The following is a 21,897-nucleotide window of genomic DNA, read 5'->3' on the forward strand; positions in this document are numbered from 1 at the left end:
CAGTTCACCAAGTAGCTACCTTTGTTAGCTCGACTAAAGCAGCATTCAGAGCATTCATTCAGCAGCATACTATTGACACTTTTCGACACATTTTTCCATTAGGCATTCAGAATAAATGAATGTTCTGGATTGGGGAAAATGTTGTTTACATCTCTAAGGCCCGCCCCCTACTTGTTCTGACACTTGTCAATCAATCGGAACCGTCATATAGATGACGTACAGTGACGTCACGGTTACAGCCGGGGGGAAGGTGGACGGACAGAATGGCGACCCAGTGCCGGAGCTCCAAATGCACGGCTGAAAGAAAAGGATTCCGGCGGGAACTCGACTCATGGCGACACAAGCTCATCCAGTGTGTCGGTAAGATCAAAATTGCCGTGTTCGGAAAAGCCGAAGTTGCGTAGCTCCGTTAACGGATGTATTGCACTCCGGTGTATTCACGGAGTGTTGCGCACGGTTCCTTTCTTGCCTGGATCTCGCGGAGCTCCCTCCCCCAGCCGCTGTTAGCCCGCGGAGTTGCTAAGCGAGCTTCTGTCAAGTTCAAAAATAACATTAGCGTAAAGCCGTCGTCCGCGCGAGCCCCGTGTAGCGTTTGTTGCTAATAGGAAAACGGCCAACGACCAAGCGGGCTCTGACGGCTCCATTTTCTTTGTCCCTAACGTTAGTTACTTCTTGATTCCTCGATAACCGGGTTAGCTTTGCACTCACTGACCCTTTCTGCATTGAATGCCGATGTACAGATGTCCGTGTGATTGTTTTGTAATAATAGAACATCATTAAGGTCCTGCTTTGAATCCGTTGTATGAATTATACAGTATATTTTCATGTTACCCACTGGTTCTTGATGAGAAGACCAAAAGTTCAGCAGTTTTTGGAGAATGTTTGTTTACTGAAACAACGAACGTTCTTCGTGTGGTTTTAAAGCAGGTGGTAGTTACTCTTTGAGAATGCTGTAAAACCGTGGTGTTAACAGTAGTTTGGTCGAAAATACAGTGGTCAGCATAAATCTACTTGTGTTTATAGCGTAAACGCAACATTAAATAACTCCGGTTTGTGTAAAACTGTCGCTATGCACTTGAAACGTTTCTGTAAAAGTACATTCCACATGGCAATTACTTATGTGCACGCATTCAGGAATATAACATTAAACACTAGCCTGCATGCTCTGATCATACAGTAAGATGTTAAATAAATGTGAAGCAATTTGCTAGAGTAATGTTGAATCTATCATTAGAATGTCTGTTTAGTATGTTGTAATTTGTCTTTGTAGGTTAAATGGGCTTTAATAGAAGTCAGGCAGAGGTTGTGTAGGCTTAAAATGTGAATGTCTTTACCATTATGTATCATTTCTATGACATTGTTTACTTTTTGAGATTTAATACAGATAAAATGATAATTGTTTGTTTGCAGGATTTGAAAGTATACTGGAGGGGATATATGGACCAAGACTGCTGCAAGACCTCAATATATTTGATGGTGAGTTGTGCTTGTATGTGTCAGATCTATTCTTTTGTACCTCTTTAGTTTCTCATAGCATAGTTGAGAATTATAGCTGATTGACACTGATTCTCCCTCAGAGTGTGAACCAGAGGATTTGGATGATTGGTCCATCGACGCAAACTGCTCCTTTTGCAATCTGCAGTTAGAGAAATTGAATGTAAGTCAACAACTTCATAATGCAAGTCATTTTTACTGTGAGTGCACCCTATCCCGCCAAAAGCGTCAAAGTTAGCTCAAGCCACCTCTGAGATCGCTGTCTGCCCTCACAGCTACATTGATCTCACATTTAAAGGGCCCATTGCACCATATCAGCAAATCACTTGCATTAAGCATTAAAAATTTTGCTATCTAGCATGAAAATGTGGTGCACCTTTTATCAAATTCATTTTACAATGAAGATTAAGTTATTGTGTGTGGTGAGGCTTTGCTCCACTTATTCAATGTGTCCATATGTCTGAAATTTTCTGAAGCAGCAATACTGTTCTGTACTGTCGTTATAGTTTAGCTTAAAAAAAATTATATATATATATATATATATATATATATATATATATATATATATATATATATATATATATGAATGTATATATATATATATATATATATATATGAATGTATATATGAATGAAACTATTTTGCACATCAGTATCTATCGCAATAATTAAACCCTTGGGAACAACTGCATTCAGAGCCACAGGACTGTGTTCTCTGGAATCCTCTCAAACTGTGGACTTCTACATTCTGATTGGTTGCCGCCTAACCGCGTCATAGCTCATTACCATAGAGTTGACTTGATTTCAAGTCTGCTAGATGCCCACACTGGCGAAGACAACTCTGCTGTGCAGCTTATCATTGCTAACTCCCATTGAAAATGAATGACTTCTGACTACTTTTATAGCTCTTACCGCCTCCGGTGTGAACGCAGTTTAACACCATAGAAAATGTGCAAAATGTTGCACAGTTGCTTGAAAAGGCTTGCACTGACATTAGAATAGAACGCTGTAACAATTTTTGAGTACTTGATTATTTTTTTATTCAAAATATATGGTTTAACAAATTGAAAGCAAATACTTTTAAAATGATTTTAGTAGATCACAACTTGATTAATCCCTAGTTTTAACAGCTTGTCGCACTTGTTGTCACATAGGACCATCCTGCTGTGCCCGGGTCGCCACCCTCTGCTGAAACCCCCCCACCTCAGGGCCTGTCCACCTCTGATAAAGTCCAGTGCCAAGCAGACCGATTCCTCTATGCTGTATTTCGCAAGAAGGGTGAGATGTGTTTTTTTTCCCCTCAGTGTTCATAGCAAGTGAGGTCATTGTGACAGTTATTGCTTCTAGTACTACTGATCTACATCAGTAATTTTCTCTCAGCTGGAAGGTCAAGCAATGGGCTGCAAAAAACAATTGCTTTATTGGCATTTAAAAGGTTGTAGTAAAATTGTTCTGTATAGCAGTGGCTTACAGACACTTTTCTGCAGCCCCTTTATACTGCACATTTTCATTTTACACACAAGATTCAGCCCATCAGCAGAGACTCATGGTCCTGAAAGGACCTGATTTTTCCTTCTCCAAAATTTCCACCAAGCCATTGCACAGATGCACATCTTAGAAACAATGGAGATTGTGGTACAAAATCTGTCATCACACAAAGCAAATTATGGCATGAACAAACACTGAACAACTACACAGACCCCCAGCACTTTTAGGCCCCGTTTGCACTAATATGTTTTATTTTTAAAATGGCATTTTAGAATGAAAATTATCCACACTGGTGCTTCGCCTAGCATTTCTGAAAAGATCTCCATCCACACTATACTGCTGAAAACACACATCATGTGGCAACACACACTCTCTAGCATGCTCTGCAGCATATGCGGACGTCTGTGCTCCAGACAGACAGTCAGCGGGTGCTTTGAACACAGCTCCCCCGGTGAGAGCAGCGTAGATCTTCCGCTGGAGTGCAAAGATAAGTTAATGTATTAATTTATGTAACCACTTACACTGATTCTGCATATTTGACTGATTGCTTGCCTTTATGTCCTATATAAAAACCTATTGTTTGTTTATACTTTGATAATGGCTATTATTGATTATTAAAACTGATATTCAGCAAAGGAGACAGGGTGTGTTTCATGATTTTTGAAGAAAATGAAAGGAGGCAGTTATGTTATAAGCTCTGTTTTGTTATAAATATGTTAAAGACAAAGATGACTAGAGTAGAAAGCTCTGATAATTTATAGTGTGTCAGTATTCATCTGATTAGTGCAAGTATACGGAGCTAATGCGGTACCAGCTGTGTTCAATCATAAGCACGTGATCCTCTCGAAATTAGTTTATAAATAACTTCATTGTATTGTAAAGAAAGTGAAACAACATGATGTGAATGACATTATACAGTACGCTGTTTTTACCCAATGTGTCCTCGGGAGTTTGCTTTCCATATAAAACTTGCTTCATCTAAACTTAAGTAAAAGGGTGCAAGACTAAACTTTGTGTAGGCTACTTAATATTGAGGAAAAAGCCCCAATCAGATGTTTGCAGCCACACCTCCATTTTCAGATGTCTGTGTTTTTCCCCATCCATACTGACACGGAGCAGCAGCGTTTTCATACAAAACCGGCCTCTTCAGCATTTTAAAAAAGCTCAGTTTTCAGGGCTCGAAAACTCCGGGGTAGTGTGGACAGAAGGTGTAACCGTAGCAAAACTTATGCGTTTTAAAACTAATACGAATTAGGCCCTGTTTACACTAATAAATTTTAGTTTGAAAACGCATATGTTGTGTTACGCCATGCGTCCACACCAATCCAGAGTTTTTGAGCGCCTAAAACTGAGCTTTTTGAAAACACTGGAGAGGCCATTTTCATTTTAAACTGCTGCTGATTGGGGCTTTTTCCTCAATAGTAGCCTACATAAAATTCAGTCTTTAATCCTCTCCTTGTAAGTTCAGACTTTGCAAGTTTGATATGGAAAACAAACTCCCGAGGACGCGTCGGGTTACTCTTCAAAGGGAACAGTGTACTTTATAACCTCATTCACATCACCCTGGCTACATTGTTTCACTTTATTAGCAATAAAATCAAAACATGATATAAGGAACTGCCCATTTTCATTTTGATATTAGAAAATTAACAGATATTAGAAATGTTGAGGCATTGTGTAGCTACCTAATTATATGACCGTCATCTTCACTGTATACATATTTATAACAAAACGGAGCCTGTAACATGACTGCCTCCTTTCATTCTCATTGAAAATACGAAACATACCCTCTTCTTTGCTGAATATCAGTTTTAATAATCAGTAATGGCCATTATAAAAGTATAACGTATAATAGGTTTATACAATATAGGACATAAAGGCAAGCGATCAGTCAAATGTGCAGAATCAGTGTACGTGGTGACATAGGTTAATATATTAAATTATCTTTGCGCTCAGCCAAAAAATGTTACCTGAGAACAAGTAATAGATTCAAAAATTATCACGTTTAAATAGTTTAAAAATATAGTGAGATTACATCCAGCAGTAGATCCTTGATGAACAGTCCGATGTGCACGTACGCTGCATCGCATGCCAAGTGCATATGTGTGGTCACGTGATGTGCGTTTTTTTAGCGTTATTGACCTTATTCTTAAATCCGGAAGTGCGCTCTTTTGCGATTTGTTTTAGAACTTCCGATTCAGCTGCCTCTGGGAGAAATGACTAGGAATAATAAATGGCAGAAAACGGTCAAACTACTTATTCTACAAACAAGTGTTTGCATGACAATACAGACAAAGTAGAATAATATAATAAGAAAATATCAGTTTGCAACACCAAGCAGCAAAACGAGCTGTTTTTAACGTTTAAAAATTAATGCAAGTGAATGAGACCGGAAGTCTCGAGCCAAAATGATTCAAATGGCTGCGCCAGCTCGTACGCAGAAAATAAGGTGAATTGTGTGGATGGACAGTTGTTCAGAAATGCTGGGTGAAATGCCAGTGTGGACGCGGATCAATTTCATTCCAAAACGTATTAGTGTAAACGGGGCCTCTGTTTAAATAGGGCCTTAAAGGGTTATGAAACCCCCCTGTCTCAGCAGGGTGTTTTCACACCTCTAGTTTGAAAAAAAAAAGTCAGGAAAGAAGGTGTGTCCAGCTTTGTTTCGGTGGGAATGTCAAGTGGCAAAAGAGTGAAGGGTTTGCATGAAAAGAGAGTTTCATCACGTGCATAAAAGAGAATAATAATTTGCACATCATCAACACAAACACAGATGCTGGGGAGATGGACAGTGATTCGTAGAGCAGCATTTACTGAGAGCTGTGTGGAAGTGGAGGACTGTTGATGATACTATATAATGTTGCCATCTGAAAATTGTAGTGATATTACTGTAAACTTTGTAACTTCATTCATTTTGACTAACCATTTCACTCGTACGATCACACCAGTGTTAATATAACATTAGAGCGCACATCATCAACTGCTCGTATTCAAATGTGATGGCTCGCACTGAGGCACAGAAAGAAGAGTATGCTGCCTGTCATAAATCAAAATTCATCAGTTATTTCAAACAAACAAATACATAACTACCAGCAAACTATAACATTGAAGGTTTGTAAAATACACACAGATGTCAGAGATGGCATTAATATTTATTTTTAAATGTAACTGGACAGTTTGCTACACACTGACTTTTAGTATATAGTAGGCTTGTGCCGGTATTCGGTAATGTGATAAATCACGGTAATGAATATGCACGATATTGTTATCGCGGGCACTTCAAAATACCGTGAAAAATAATAGATCCGAATTTATATTCTTAGAACGCGCCTTAGCTTATTTTCCATCAACCGCTTGAAGAAACACTGCATATATGCTACGCAGAACTGATGCACACTCTGATGTAAACAATCCCCACATGTAGAAGCACTGTGTGCACGCAGTGCGCGCCGCCGCTGCCACTGCTCTCTAATCCTCACACGAAGAAGAAGCATGGCGGAAGGAGAAACGCTGCTGACAATTTATCCCCCTTCAAAAAGGGTAAAGTCAGAGGTTTGGAAATATTTTGGGTTCCAAAAAAATGCAGAGGTATTGCTGATCGAAGACGGTTTCCCTTTGCACATTCACTTTGATATAATTGCTCAAGTTTACTTTTATATTGTGTATTGTTTTATTTATATTTATTTGTATTTAAATGTTTGAAGTACTTTTAGTTAATAAAAAGATATTAAAGTTACTAAGTTGACGAAACTGAAGTTTTTTGTGTTTTACCTGTTTCTCTAGTAAAATTACAATATCGTGATAATACCGTATACCGTGATAAAAGCTCAATCAATTAATAGCAGCATGAAAATGTGATACCGGCACATGCCTAGTATATAGTATATTTTTGCTAGATACTATTACTTTTACATGTACGCTACTCCTCTCCCGGTTAGTCTCTTTCATGTCGTTTGGAAGGAAATGATGAATCCAGCAGCTCTGTCTGATCTTCTATGCCGCGTAGGCTAAACATGATCCATCAGCCATCATAAATCAAAGAATATGATCCTTTTTAAAATGTTTTTAAGATGAAATGCATGTTCTTACACGTATTTGGAAATCGGAATATTAGATATTTCACAATATAATTCTGACATTTGTCAATATTTGCAGAAAATGGAAAAAGAAGCAAAAAACAATATAAGCGAGGGTTATATTGTGGGGCTGTAGTATGTTACGTAACAATCTTGAAGCAATGCTATGGGAAATTTAAGAGAAGTGTTCTAAATAATGGTTACTATAAAAAAAAAAAACTCACACAGGTCAGCTAGAGTATTTAGAAGTTATGCATGAAAGAGCCAAGGTATATCTTTAAAAAATGAAAGAGTATTGTTGACGATACTAACTAACTTTGCCATGTGAATAAACATAAACAAAGAACATTAATCACATGCCACATTTGGAATCAACACGAACTGGAAGCGAACTTTTTTTTTTTAAGGCGACTGGTTTTGTTAAATCATGTTTTGTAATATTCAGAAAACATAATGTATAGAAATATAAACACAATCAGCATGTATTGCTTTGTTACACACTTTTGTGTGTACATCTGTAAAAAGTATGATGGACCATGAAGCGTGTTGGATGGCAAGTAATTGTTTATCAGCTGTAAATCCAGAAAATGTGTTTAAGACAAACATGCTAAAGCCATGAATTCTAAATTTTTACATGAAGTACATAGGATGAAAACTTTAACTGATTCTGTGGTGTTTAATTTTTCAGAATTTCCTCAGAGCTGCGATTCGAGTATACCACTGGTTGCACAAGAGTTGATGCGCAGAATGATTCGGCGATTTGCCTTAGAGTATGCATGTAAAAGTCAGACTCATGGAGACCTGAATGGACTAAGTGACAATTCTGAACGTCTCCTTAGCCAACCAGATCCTGATGGGCCTCTGGACCTCACTGTCAGCAGAGCTTCTCCAGCCCTTCAAGGTATGCACCACAACAAATCATCGTTACTTTAGAGGAAATCAGATCACTTCAGAAGATCGGCACACTACATTATGGATACAGATTCAATAGTGTAGCTCTGCAGTATCAGATCATTGTATAAAATCTTTTTTTTTTTTTTTTCTTCTTCAGAGAAACACATGTCACATTTTGATTCATTATATCTATCTCTGGAAGTCAGCCAACTCTGAATAAACATAATTTACACTGCATTAGTTGTGGTGATAAAAGCATTCATTTTAAATTTGTGATTGTTCTTTTTTTTCTCTTATAGTAGATGGAGTACTTGACCTCTCTAAGAAAAACACACCTTCTGAGAATGAAACACTGCAGATAAGTTCAGGGTGAGTACTTCTACCTTATCTGTCATGTTTATTAAATCGAGTGTTTATATGTTTGTATTAAAGCCGAAGGAGAGGTTAGTTCCATGTCTTTTTTTAATCAGTAATATTTAATACGTTTTTTTTGTCTTTGTTTCAGTTCTATGTTATCTGATTATCTGATGATGTTGTGTGAACAAAATGTACTCCTCAAACTTGAATTAGTGGTTGTTTTGTTGCACTGCCAAAGGGTTGACTCTTTTCTAACTTGTTGGAAGGTAACGTCACATTTGCCAGCAGTCAGGGGCTTTACTTGTTCGTTTGTGCTACCGTTATTTATTCATTTGTTTATTTATCTATTAATTGGTTTATGCAGCATTATTTTCATGAGACGTAAATACATGAGTTTTACAAAATGCATCTGCATTGCAAAGATACTGGAAGTACTCCCATAGCTGCTTGTCTTTCTTCACACAATTGACAAGAGACTGTCCTTCCAAGAAGTATCGTTTGCAACCTAAGGCCAAAAACAATCCCTGTTTACCCCCAAACAACTCAAAGGCTTTGTGTTATGCAGACAATTGAGAAGCGAGTGATGTTACCAAAAGACAAGGCAGTAAAGGAGTGGACCCTGAGTGCGTCCTGTCATTGGTCCACTCACCCGTTCGTTTCTCATCCTCCCACCTACCTCCCCTTAGGAGACCAATCAGTGAGGACTATTTGGATCGCAGCTCTGAGTTTGCAGAGGGCTTGCTCTCGAAAGCCTTGAAAGATATTCGGTCTGGATCACTGGATATTAACAAAGCAGCCATACTTTACGGGATACCTCAGAAAACCTTACAGCTTCAGACAGAGGCCTTATTACCGGAGAGGAAGGCAGGAGAACCACGTGAGAACGGCAGGAGCACAGAGGCAGTGTGGCCCACCAGTGACACACGACTTGTCCTACAGAAGGTAGCAGCATGGGCTCGCTCACAGTCTGAGCAATCTGAAGTAAGAAAATTAAAATTTACATCACCAGAGCACACAGAGCTGAAGTTCCCGGCAGCCGTTACTGCCTCGTCATACCTTCACCACTTAACCTTGCAGAGGATGGTCTCACAGTTACGGGAGCAGAGCGACGGGTCTCTCTGCAATGCAGAGCCAGCCACATCTCCTCACAGTCCTGCTTCAGGGCCGACTGCACACATTCGAATCCCTCAGGTACGCTTCAGTGCTCAGCCCAAAGCCCAGCTGGATCTGGTTGGCCTGGTGGATGCTGTGTACCAGACCAATAAAGCCTCTGAAGGCCCCACTGCTTTCCACAAGCTGAAGACTATTCTCCCTAAACAGGGCTTGGTTGAAAGCCACTCAGGCCTTGAGTCACGTCTGCTGCAGGGTGACTTGCCTCCGCTGTGTCTGAACATAAAAAATGGGAGTGTTGGCGGGAGCGTGACCGGAAGTCTGGTTGACTGTGGAGATGATGACCGTCGAGACAAGCAGCCACGGAAAAAGAGGGGGCGCTATCGCCAATATGACCATGATATCCTAGAGGAGGCAATAGCCATGGTGATTGGTGGAAAGATGAGCGTGTCGAAAGCTCAAGGCGTCTATGGGGTTCCACACAGCACCCTTGAGTACAAGGTCAAAGAGCGAACCGGCATGCTCAAGACCCCACCAAAAAAGAAGATCCGCCTTTCTGAAGCTGCAGCTTCAGGCTCCGGAAAGTCAGGGACAACAACCAATGCCTCATCAACTGCCTACAAACAGTCTTAACTCAAAACCAAAACTTCAGCTATTTTCTAGAGATGGTTTTAACTAAAACATCGCCTATACTACAGCCAACAGAAGTTATCTTTTTTTTTTTTTTTTTCTAACTTGCAGTCAGGACCTCATTTAGACTTGAAAGATACACTTGAATCCTCAACCACAGATTAAATGGTACCTTTTTCAAGTCACAAAACATGCCTTTAAAAATCTATTCAGGGGTTATTCACTGTGGATATCTATATGAATATATATATTTAAAATATTGTGAAGCACTGTTGATTTTTAAGTTAATTACAGTTTGAAAACTAAGAAATATTCAGGTTTTGTTCATACATAAGCTAAACTCAGCTTAATGATTGTTTTATTCAGCTTTCACAGTGATTAGTCTGTGTAGTGACTGATCATTTCATTTCAAGTCTAGCAACAGTATTTTTATGGTGTCTGTGTGGCAACCTGGTGACAGCATGACTGTAATTTGTTTAAATCCCCAGTGGGAAATGTTCATCCTTTATATGCAGCGAGTAGATATAGGTACAAGTTTCCACTCCAGCAAAGGAACAACACTGTAAATATGTTTTTAAGGACTATTATTGCTTATGGCTATTTTTTGTTGTTGTTGTTGTATAACAAGGTTAATAATATCAGTTTCATAAAGTATTAATGAAATCAGGACTGTTGCCAGATCATTGGAGTGAAAGCTTGGACCAGCTCAGGCTTTTTGTGGATGATACTTGCCACATTTTCACCAATTGGGAATTTTTTTTAAATTTATTTTTGTTCAGATATGCCTAATTCTATATAAACTGTTTTGTTTTTGTCTTGCCCCTTCCAAATTTTAGCTCTGCAAATCTTCTCAACAGATCATATGGGCTAACTTTGATATGCAGTGTAATGCATGTCTTGATAATGCACAGGGGAAATGCTCGACAGCAGTCTCAGTATATGTTTGTTTTACACTCAGTACTATATTAATATTTATTTTGTATTGTTAATATTATCTGAACTACTGAAAATATCTCCATGTTTTCTTTGCTGATTTAGAATTATACTGTGTAGAGTTTTGTTGTTCCTCACACTAAAGACATCCTTGCATTTTCTTTCCACTGTAACAAAACAGTTCAGGGTCATTTTGCCACTCCATTTACACACTCCATGAACGAAGCAGTTCAGAGTAGGGTGCAGCTGATTTGGATCAGAATGTTTCTTGTCCATATTCCATGATGCACTTATCATGGGGCAGATATTGAGCCTGATTCAAGTGCTGCTCTGAATTGCTTCGTTTTGTCCAGGTTTCTGTGGTTTTGCTGCTCTTGCTATGTTGTTGTTGTTGTTGTTCTTTAGTCAATGAATACTAATTACTGTAGCTTTTAATGACCTGTTTTATTTTATGACACTTGTAATTCAACTGGTAATTATAAGTCCTTATTTATAGCATGGACCTGTTTTTATTACTCAGTTTAGAAGCTTGCAAGATTCAGTTGCACTTTACAAAATATGCACATATATTTGTGATACAGGTGATGAAGGATATGGCCATGTTCCTTCTTGAATGACATCTCTCTTTAGCATAGTTCTGTTATCTCATTCACAAGTATATTTGTAATGCTTTGCAAAGTGTAGCTGAAGCAATATGTGAATTTTGTGATTTGAAGCTTTGGAAATGTAAACATTTCCATATGCAATTTTAATGTATATTTGTGTTGTGAATGTTCTTTAATGGTTTACCTCTTGTTGTTCCTCAAAAGTTAAATTTCCCTCCACACTAAAACAAACAGATTTACTTATGTATTCCTAAATTTAACAGCTTAAAAGCATTTATCAAATCACCCTGAATGTTGCTCATAGCTCTTAAAATTAACAACACAGTGCCTGCTCTTATAGCTACTGCTCAGTCGTTCTGCAGGCCAGTAGCAATTTTACAAATTAAATCCTCTGGAAGAAAAAAAAATCAGGTATTTATGTACTACTTGTGTGGATCTTGTATAAAATCAGTATAACTTTACCATGATTTCCAATGTAACAATTTTTTTTTTTTTGTTGTTTTTTTTTTTTTTTTTTCTTCAGTTTTTATCTCGGGGATAGATGTCACAGGCACAGTTTCACTTTTAATTTAAATGGTGGCGTTAATACCATGCACATTTCTTTTTAAATCACATACATGGTCAGTGCTGCACTCTTGTATTTATATTACATGGGATACTCATAGGCTAACTTTGGAGAATGTTATTCGCTTTAATTTCAATGCTATTCTAGCTTCAGAATTCTAGTGTCCTATGTAATTTCAGTCCAAAAAACTTTGTACATGTAAAAACATAGTATTCTCAGGTTAATAGCAGTCTTATAAATACAAATAGCATGATTTAAACTTTTTTTATATGAAAATAAGGCCCTTAGAATTTTGTTAGAGAGCCATATATATGGTTGATTTCAAAGCAAACTTGTTTTCTCCCATATTTTGAGACCAGCATGTGTTCAGGACTGGTCTGGCTCACAAAAGCAAATCATAACATTTTACAGCTTGATTTATTATGGATTCATTAAGATGGATAAATATCACCAGTTTAGGCCTTTCTAAGTATGTATTATTTCATATTCATAACGGATGCAGGATATGAATCATTTTGCAATCAGTTATTTATGCATATATTCGTTGCACTAAGGTTGATTAATTTTTTTTGTACTATTCCCTTGTTCTGTAATTGTATTTGTGTTATTTCTTTTAATGTAATCAGAATATGAAGTTTAAATGTTGTGTTGGTTTTGTGTTTAAGCACTTTGTTGCTCTTGCACATTGATATGTGAAATGCTTTACTGCACTTGCATGCATAAGTGAGTTTCCTGTCCTGTAATGTTCCTTCACATATAATTAATTTACCCCAGGCAAGTTAATATGTTATTCTTTATGACTTTTTAATCAACATAAAATGCAAGAAAACAACTAAAGAAAGCTAATCAGCCCTTTTAAAACATTTATTTGTGTCTCAAATATTTATATTTGATGTGGTCTCTTGAAATGTTTTTTTTTTTTTACATTTTAAGGAATAGGATAATGTTAAAAGAAAGAAAGAATTGAATTAATTGTAAAAAGGTGGAATACTGAAGGCATATTAATCCAGTGTGTTTTTAACTATGATATATTTAAAAATATGGAACTTGGGAGACTTTGGGAATTTGTTTTAATTTTAAATCTGCAAATTGCCTGGAAATGTTTGTGATTGGTTTTTGTCAAGACACATTGATTAATCAGGAAAAAAATTATTCAGGTTTGATTGAAATAATTATTCTGTACTTATAGTTTTCCTGAGTGTAAGCGTTACTACAATCGCCATCCTTTGCCTTCAAGTTACCAATAAAAAATAGTTCCATGTTTGGAGTTTTTTTCTTTTTTTTTGCTTAAATTTGGGAGAAATTGTGAGGGGGTAGCTCAATTTTGAAGAGCTGTTTGTTTCAAGTAATGACTTAACCCAGTTTATTTATGTAGTTCCTTAGGATCAAGTGTGGAAGACAAGTCCAGTCTGGAGACTGAAGATGGTTCTATAGTTCCTGAGGTCTGGAAAGTCACTGTGTTGGAGAAGGTCCTGTCTTCACTTTGTTCCCGTCATAGATTACTACTCGCTCATATTTTAAAGTATGTGCAGGAAGATTACAAGATCTCATTATCTTTACGAAATGCTCATGGAAAACAGGCTGGATCCCTTTGTTGCCATCTTCATAAAAAACTGCTTAATGAAGCCTCGACACTTGCATTAGGTGACTGTTCAGTAACTGCTGGCATTTGTTGCAGAACAGCTTGTGAGCATCCAACATGTGCGTTTTCTCCTTCATGTGTCTCTCTGAGGAACAGTCATGGCCATTCCTGTCAAAATACAGTAGTTGCGTGTGTTGGCCAAGCTATCTGTTGTAACCCCAATGATTATTGTACTAATTCAAAACCACTCTCATGCCAGCATCAACACAATGGTGATCATACCTACATTTCTCATGCAAGTGGTGCTCCAATCATTCCAGGTGGTAGTAACTCTCATAACGGACATAAAGGAAGCCGTAGCCCCTCTCCACCACCACTCTCACCAAAACCTGTGGACCTGGACTATAAAATAGCAGTCAAGCCCAGTGTCTTTCCAATTCAGGAATTCAAGACCCCAAACATAGCACCTCCCTCTCTCCTACCTCACAGAATGGAGAATGAAGAAACAACTTTACACTCCAGCACTTCTCTTCATGTGGGATCTTCTGATGGATGTTGTGAAAAGGTTGTAACATTGCAAACACAAGCAGAGAAGGATGACCACCAGTGTGGATCTTTTATTGGAGATCTTATGGACAGAGTCACTGAACAGCTCAAGAGTATCCAACCCTCTGAGAAGGAACAAAACATTACTGCACATGCCAGTCAAATCTCCAGGATAAGAGATGACACTCATTTGACCGAAATTATAACAACCGTGTTGCATAACAGTAGTGATAAAGATTATAACCTTAATGATCTTTTACAACAGCATGTAGCCACAGAACAGCAATCACCTCAGACACGTTCCCGTAAAAGATTTGAAACTTTAGTTGCCATGAGCAAATCATCTGACCTTCCGTCATCAAGAAGACAAAGCTTACAAATCAAAAGAGACCTGGCCAGACTTAGTCCATTTTCCAAGAGAAATACAAGGTTGGATGGGAATAGAGGCACAAAAACGGTTAAACCTTTGGAGCTAACATACTCCCTTATTGAACAACCTCAGTGTAGTAAGTTGAACAGGACGGTGTACACAGAATCTGTAAATGATACTGGAAATATGACCACATATGCAGAAAAAGAAAAGACAGAATATAAACAAGAGAACCAAGAAACTCACATCCAGCATGTTGTTAAAGAACAACTGCCTCCTAATGAAAGAGCACAGTCACAAAACGCAGAGAGTGACCGGAAGATGAACGCAAAAATCCATAGAGAGAAATGTCTGGCTGTTCAATTTGAAAGGACCAGAAGAAATATTGTTCCACCCCAGCGTTTCTCTTCCTATGTTACTGAGCCACGAAAGATGTATTTTGCAGCCTGTTTCTCAGAAAGTATATTCACAAAGCATTCCTCCAGAGACAGCACCTTAACAGCACTAGGATCCACAGAAGAAATTGTCTTGCCTAGTGATAAATGTGGCAAACAAACTTTTCAGATGGAGGATGAACAAGAAGTCTGTGGATTACCACAGAACAATGGTTTACCGAAATATAATTTTTCAAAGAAAGAGCCACTTGGTGAGTGCAAAAATAATGAAAGTCCTCATAAGGAGAGGAAAAGGAAATCACTCCAGAATTCCATCTTGCCATCAAAGAGATCTAAATGCAACAGAGCCAACAGTCTGAACACTGAACCACACAGTCCTACTTTATCTAACTTTACAACCACTGAGAGCACATCACAGGCTGAAACAAGCCCGTCTAGACTGAAATATGACAGTCCTATAAAGCTCATGTTTGTTTCCTCTGTGAAAGGTGAAGATGGTATAAAATACACACTCAAAGCAGCTGGCTCTGGCTCAGAATCACATTGTGAGATGTTTGATCCATGTGTGGAATCATCATGGGCAGGCAGTGCCATTGATGACAATAACCAGGATTCAGTCATTAACTCTAATCCAAGGAAAACTGTTGAGCATGTTGGGAACAAGTGCACTTCACCAAATGTGGTTTCAGCTGGTGCTCCATTGTCCAGTTTTTCAAGTGAAAGCCAAGAACCACTACCATTTATACATCAAACAACTCCAATAAAAAGGCGCCCTGGGCGTCCCAAAAAAATTGGACCACATATTGTGAAGTCTGTGAAACGTCCCATTGGGAGACCTCCAAAACCTAAAACAACAGATTTATGTTCAAGTACACCCAGTTCAAATGCAGTCAATCAGGGAACACCTGAAATGTCTTCTAAAGATGATGATAACAAAAATTTGAAAATCACTATATTATATGGAAGGTCAAGAAGAGTGAAGAGAGTAGTTTCTGAAGATGTGAGTAGTTTCTTAATACAGCAACCTGCTTATGAAGAATACAATGGTAGCATGTACAGTAAAACAAGTACTGATCAAACAACCAAAGATCAGTTTAAAGATCTACATCTTGTTATGCCTATAGAGGACAGGAAATGTATCCAGTCTAGCAGTAACATTAAATGTCAAAGACAGAGTGACGTTATACTGTCAAGGAGACCAGGGCGACCTCCAAAAGTCCAAAAGATTTCTGGCATTTCTGTCACAGTCACATCAGGGTCACCAAGACAAAGAAAGATACATATAAAAAGGGACACAAAAGTTTCACATCTGCTCAGAAGGACTCTTGAACTTCAACCTTCCAAAGAGCAGAAGACAATCTGCATTCCTACTGACATTAACAAAGATAGAGTGGATGCACAGAAAGAATATAATCAGAATACTAGAAGGCAGCTCATACCAGTGAGACATTCTGTTAGAGAACGGAAACCCTCGATTCATTTGCTTCACTCTGTTGCTACTGCCAGATCCTGCGCATTGGTTCGCAGGTCAAGAAAACTACTGCTGAATAAGGCTAGCTGCAAGGCAAGCCAGCATGTAAAGAACATACAAGAGGAACCCCCAAACAATGCACTTTCCATTAAGACCAAGAATGTCAGTTGTGTACAAGACATTGTTCGTTTTTCTGCCATTTCAGTCAACTCCATTTTCTCACCACATGAGGGTTTCAGGTGGTGGCCCACCTCAGCATCACCTGAGACCTTGAATGAAGAGTTAGCTAGGAGGATCAAACTGATGTCCAATACTTGGGTATCAGATGTCCTTGAGGCAAACAGGTCAGGAGAGATCACAATGGATCTTAAACCAAAAACTTGTAAGGACCTTATTGATGCTCCTAAGAAGTCTACTTCTGCTATTAAAATGCTTTTTGAGAAAAATTATAATATGGAGAAGCTCTGCTCTTGGTTTATGCAATCCACGGAAACTCAGTCCCTTGCAATTGTAAAGAAGGCCATTGCAAGAAATCCCAAGGATGTCTTTCATTACAGCCTCAGCAGACCCAATTGCAAAGTGAATGTTTGCCCAAGTCCACAAGCAGAGCGACTCAGGAAACATGTAAAGAAATTTGCTAAAGTCGTTCCAAAGAGTCCATCAATGCACAAACAAGCACAAGAAATGTTGTCCAAGTCAGCAAGGCCCATAGCAAAGAGAAAGCTCTTTGACACATCATCATCATTTAAACAGAATATTCCAATGTCTAGAGGCAAATGGGTTGACTATCGAAAAGCTCTGATTAGAGCAAGACAAAAATTTAAAACCAGACATAAGATAGCATTACGAGATGACGTTTGTGACCAAATGAGGACAAAGACTTCAGGTGCTAAGACTCTAAAGTTACTAAAAGAAATGCCTAAGTTGGTAGACAAGCCATCCAAACCAGTCATGAAAGTTCAAAATGCATTAAAGCTTTTAGTCAAAACTCCTCCAAAAATGATTGGGCTTTCCAACATTTCAAAGCAAAATAGAATCAGCTCCGAAGCTTGGAGTCCTGAGTCCCTAAAAGAGTGCAGGGTGTTTCTGAAAAAGATCAACTCCCCAAACACCAAGTCAACGACAGAGGAATGTAATGTTTGCACCGTAAAGCTTTATGATGTCTCAGAGCATGAGGAAAGTGAGGATATTAAGGTGAAAGGGACACACAACTCTCCAGTACAGCTACCCTTGTCCTCGAAAAGCCAGAGAAAAGTAGGAAGAAAAACAGGGAAACTGCAAAATCCCTCTCCTTCAACAAAAATGCTCAGACAATCAAGGAGCTGCAGGGGTGTTCTGGGAGCAAGGTGGTGTGACTTTGTGCTCGGTAAGTCATCTTTTTAGAATTACCTCTCACTATGCCTGAAACATACTTTATGCAAATGCAGATGATTCAAGCTTGCTACACAAGCTCAATTTCAAGCATCTTGACGAAGTTCACTTAAAAAGGCTGTCCAAACTATGCTTACCTGAAAAATAAAATAAAATATCCTGATAATGTCATAGATTTTTGAGTGTAACTAACTCTTTAAGGCATAGGCATAGTTAAGGCATAGTTGACTCTTGTCAAATTATTGAAATAAATGACCAAACCACTAAATAGTACCTGCCATGACTATAGTACATAATCACTCTGTTAGGAGAATTTTGCTTTCAAAATCCAAAATAGAGAACGGTAATGTGTCGTAACAAGCACAATGCAGTTGGCAACCCGAGTTTGATTCCCGGCTCGTGGTCCTGTGCCGATGCTTACCCTCTCTCTGCTCCCCGTGCTTTCCTGTCAATACTCTACACTTTCCTATAAATTAAAGGTGAACCCACCCCCCAAACAAAAAAAAAAGCGCAATGCATCTATTGATGATTGTGTATTTATATATATATATTAGACTTGGGCGGTATCCAAGTTTTGATACATCAAACCTCCTCCCTATTTTACCTCGGTATACGGTATTACCGTGCATAATAAAAGAAATTATGATGTAAGGCTCAGACAGCGTCACCAAACTGTTGGCTTGTGCCTAAACCATTCATAAAACTGAATACCGTACATGCGATCTTAGGTTCGCGGTCACCTGTTTGTCTTGTTTGGATTAGAGATCTGCACGGGATGCTCTCTCTCATTCTCAGACACACACACACACACACTCACAAATAGACAGCACCAAGCCAGCGATGCAAAGCATCACGCTCTCTCTTTCATTCACACACATATAGACAGCACCAAACAAGCGACACACAGCATCACACACACACAAACACACTGCATCCACGCAGGTGTGCTTGCTCGCTCGGTAGCGATATTGTTAGACCGCCCGCTCCCTTTCAAATTACACCAGAGTTACCGACCGCTCCCGCACTTTATTCGGAAATTTGTTCCCACATCGCAAGAAATCTGGTCGAGTCCCGCGGTACAGCAGTGGGAATGCAGACCTCTAGTTCAGATTTACCACGTCTCCCTTCTTGTTCGGTCGAAACGCGGAATACTGCCAAACTGCAGAGGTTGTGTTTTTTTTCGAGACCAGGTCACTTGGTGCGCGACTCGTCATCTTACCTCACCTCTCTCTCTCTCCTCCACACTGTCCCGTGATGACAATCACACATACGCATTTTAGGCATTAAATAAATATTTAATACTTGTCTCCTATAGAAGTGCATTGTTTTTATGAAGGTATAAAGGTATTGAAACTTTGCTATTTTTAGATCCCGCGGTATACCATATTACCGCCCAAGCCTAAAAAAAAAAAAAAATGTATGTGTATGTGTGTGTGTATATATATGTATATATATATGTATATATATATATATATATATATATATATATATATATTAGGGCTGTCAAAATTAGCACGTTAAGGCACGTAGTTAATTAAATATTTAACGCATTTAAAAAAAAAAAAATAGAGCAGCTGCAGTTTTTTTTAAATTTCCTGTTGTGGCCGACGTGTGTTCAGGTACGGCGCGTGCATAGAGGCGACCTAGGTGGCCGCCTTGGGCAGCAGAATAGTGAGCGAACCCCCCTAGAGCGCCAGTTCAGCTTGCTCTGGCCCTGCGTGTTAACATGCAAAGAAATTTGTATGAGACCAAGGACGCGCTTTTAGAAGGAAAGTTTCAGTATAAAACAATTAATGTCGCATCACTAGGCTATCCAGCGTTTCCTCCAGTTTCATGCAACTTCGGGTGTTTCATTTTTAATCTTTAGACTTTAACTACAGTTCACTCTCATTCAGCATATTTTCATTCAGGATGTTTTAATGGAATTTGTTACCTCATGGCAAACGGAAAGAACCGCAAGCTGTCAAAGACAGCCCTATTTTCTGCCTTTAAGCTACTTCTATGAGCCCTCACATTTCATAAGTTTGACATGTTTCCCCCTACACGCAACTTTTGTAAGAAATTTTTGCAGAATCCTTGCATGTAAAATACACTCATACTTTAGAACTCTTAGTTTAAGCAAATTTGATGAACGCGATTGTGCGAGTTGATGAATCTGAAGGGATCCCTCGCTCACCGGGTCCGCTGTACTGCGCGTGTTTCTGTTTTGTGTGTGTGTAGTCCACATAGAATCCAACATGGAAATCATTTTTGTTTGTTATTGGCATTGTTTTGAAATTCAAATGGCGCTTGAATACGACATTTTGTGATTAATCATGATTAATTACAAAAAAGTAATTCCGAAAAAAAAATTTAAATCATTTGACAGCCCTAATATATATATAGCAATAAACTATAAGTGTCCACACTGCAAATAATGAAAATCCTTGTGGCAGTTCGTTGATGCCCTGTCAGTTACAGATAAACTCGTTCATTTATTTGATCTTCTCTGGATTTGCCATCTCTGCCTCTGTGCTCGGCTTCTCGAGCTTCATTTCACCAAATTATCAACTTCTTGGACAAACGAAGAGCATTTATAAAGGTGTATACACGATAGTCAATTTCATTCAGAGGGTTTTTAAGGTGATTTTCAAAACATATTACTACAAAAAAAATTACTGTTGAGATTCCCATTGGTTTACATTGAGCACTCCTACGTTTGTCCACAAGCATGACCAACTGCAACTTGCTGTGATGTAGATTCCCGAGCTCTATAAATAAAGTAATCCAACATGTCTGATAGCTCCGCCCCTTCCACGACATGAGCAAAGCGGGTATTTAAAGTGCAGTTACTTTTTTTAGATTAAACAATTTGCTGGCAAACGCCCCTGATCTAAACAGGCAGGTTTGGTGTCACATTGATGTATACGCACTGATTTTTATATATTTTTTTCAATGAATAGAAATGAATGACTACATGTACCCGTGAAGTCTGTCTAATCCATTTTTCATTGGCAGCTCCAATTTAGCCAAGCCTTCTATGTTTAGACTTCTCTTAGATGTCGATTAAAACTTGCTTGGTGTGCATGGCTTATTTTATTTATTTATGCTGTTTTGAGGTAAATCGGTTTCCTACATTTTAAATAGTACAGTAGACTTTGTTTTGGTTGTTGTTGGTTTTATTTGTTTTCTGAGGTCTGCTAGACAGTGTAACGTAACTGTCAAGTGTGTTCAACCAGAATGTGTTAATGAATGCAAATGGCCATAAAGTATGTTTCTGGTTTCTACAAATAATGTTTGATTCATATTATCAGTTAGGATTATTTTCCCTTTTGTGTAGTTTTAACTTTGTGTTGTTTGGAGTACAGTTGTTTCATCAAGTGAAGGTTTAATTACAGCCTTTTCATTTGTAGGCTGCAATCAAATATAAGCGTCTCCGTTTTGTGTTTTACAGGATCATTAAAGTAACATGGGACCAGTTTTGGGCAAGACATTTTCTTGAACTCTTAACACAAGGTGCCTTTTAACAGTGGTCTGGCTGAGTATCAAAAGCATTACGATACACAACCTCAGCAAGCGTCATGTAGCAAAAACAACGTAAAAATTTATTTGACACTTGTTGCACTATTTAAATATTTCGTTTGTAAAAGGTTTCTTTTTTTTTTACTTGATTTTATATTTGGTGCAGACCAAAAGAAGGTCTATGTGCATGGAGTATGAAAGGTTACATGAGCAGTATGTTGTCTGGGTGTCAACCTTTGATTATAAAACTTTCTAAAGACAACTCTTCACATTTACATTTTTAAAAGGGTACAAATGGTCTTTTGTTTTTTTTTAGATTTGCCAATGTTTGATTGAAGTCTTATGTGCTATAAATGTTGTCACTGAGACAAAAAACTGCCCATTCAAAAGGTACATTTAAATTTGAAAGTGATTGTAGTGTTTTTTTTGGGGGGGGGGGGGGGGGGGGGGGGGGGGGGGGGGGGGGGGGGGTGTTGAAAATGTCAAGTCACTTTATTATTATTATTATTTTAC

General features: G+C 38.4%; 1 protein-coding gene across 2 annotated transcripts; it reads left to right on the forward strand.

Annotated features, from left to right (window-relative positions):
* The first annotated feature begins 244 nt into the window (after positions 1-244).
* lcorl (ligand dependent nuclear receptor corepressor-like) lies at positions 245-21,812 on the forward strand. Of its 2 annotated transcripts, XM_056459779.1 has the most exons (8): positions 245-360; positions 1,411-1,476; positions 1,578-1,657; positions 2,648-2,771; positions 7,743-7,955; positions 8,248-8,317; positions 13,524-17,878; positions 21,317-21,812. In XM_056459779.1, the coding sequence occupies exons 1-8, from the start codon at positions 264-266 to the stop codon at positions 21,328-21,330; spliced, it is 5,019 nt and encodes a 1,672-aa protein (XP_056315754.1). In that variant the 5' UTR covers positions 245-263; the 3' UTR covers positions 21,331-21,812. The 2 variants fall into 2 exon arrangements, with proteins under 2 accessions (XP_056315754.1, XP_056315759.1); XM_056459784.1 differs by lacking the exons at positions 13,524-17,878; positions 21,317-21,812 and adding an exon at positions 8,992-13,416.
* Positions 21,813-21,897: the final 85 nt, after the last annotated feature.

The sequence above is a fragment of the Danio aesculapii genome, chromosome 1 (genome assembly GCF_903798145.1).
Source record: "Danio aesculapii chromosome 1, fDanAes4.1, whole genome shotgun sequence".
In the NCBI taxonomy this organism is placed as follows: Eukaryota; Metazoa; Chordata; class Actinopteri; order Cypriniformes; family Danionidae; genus Danio; species Danio aesculapii.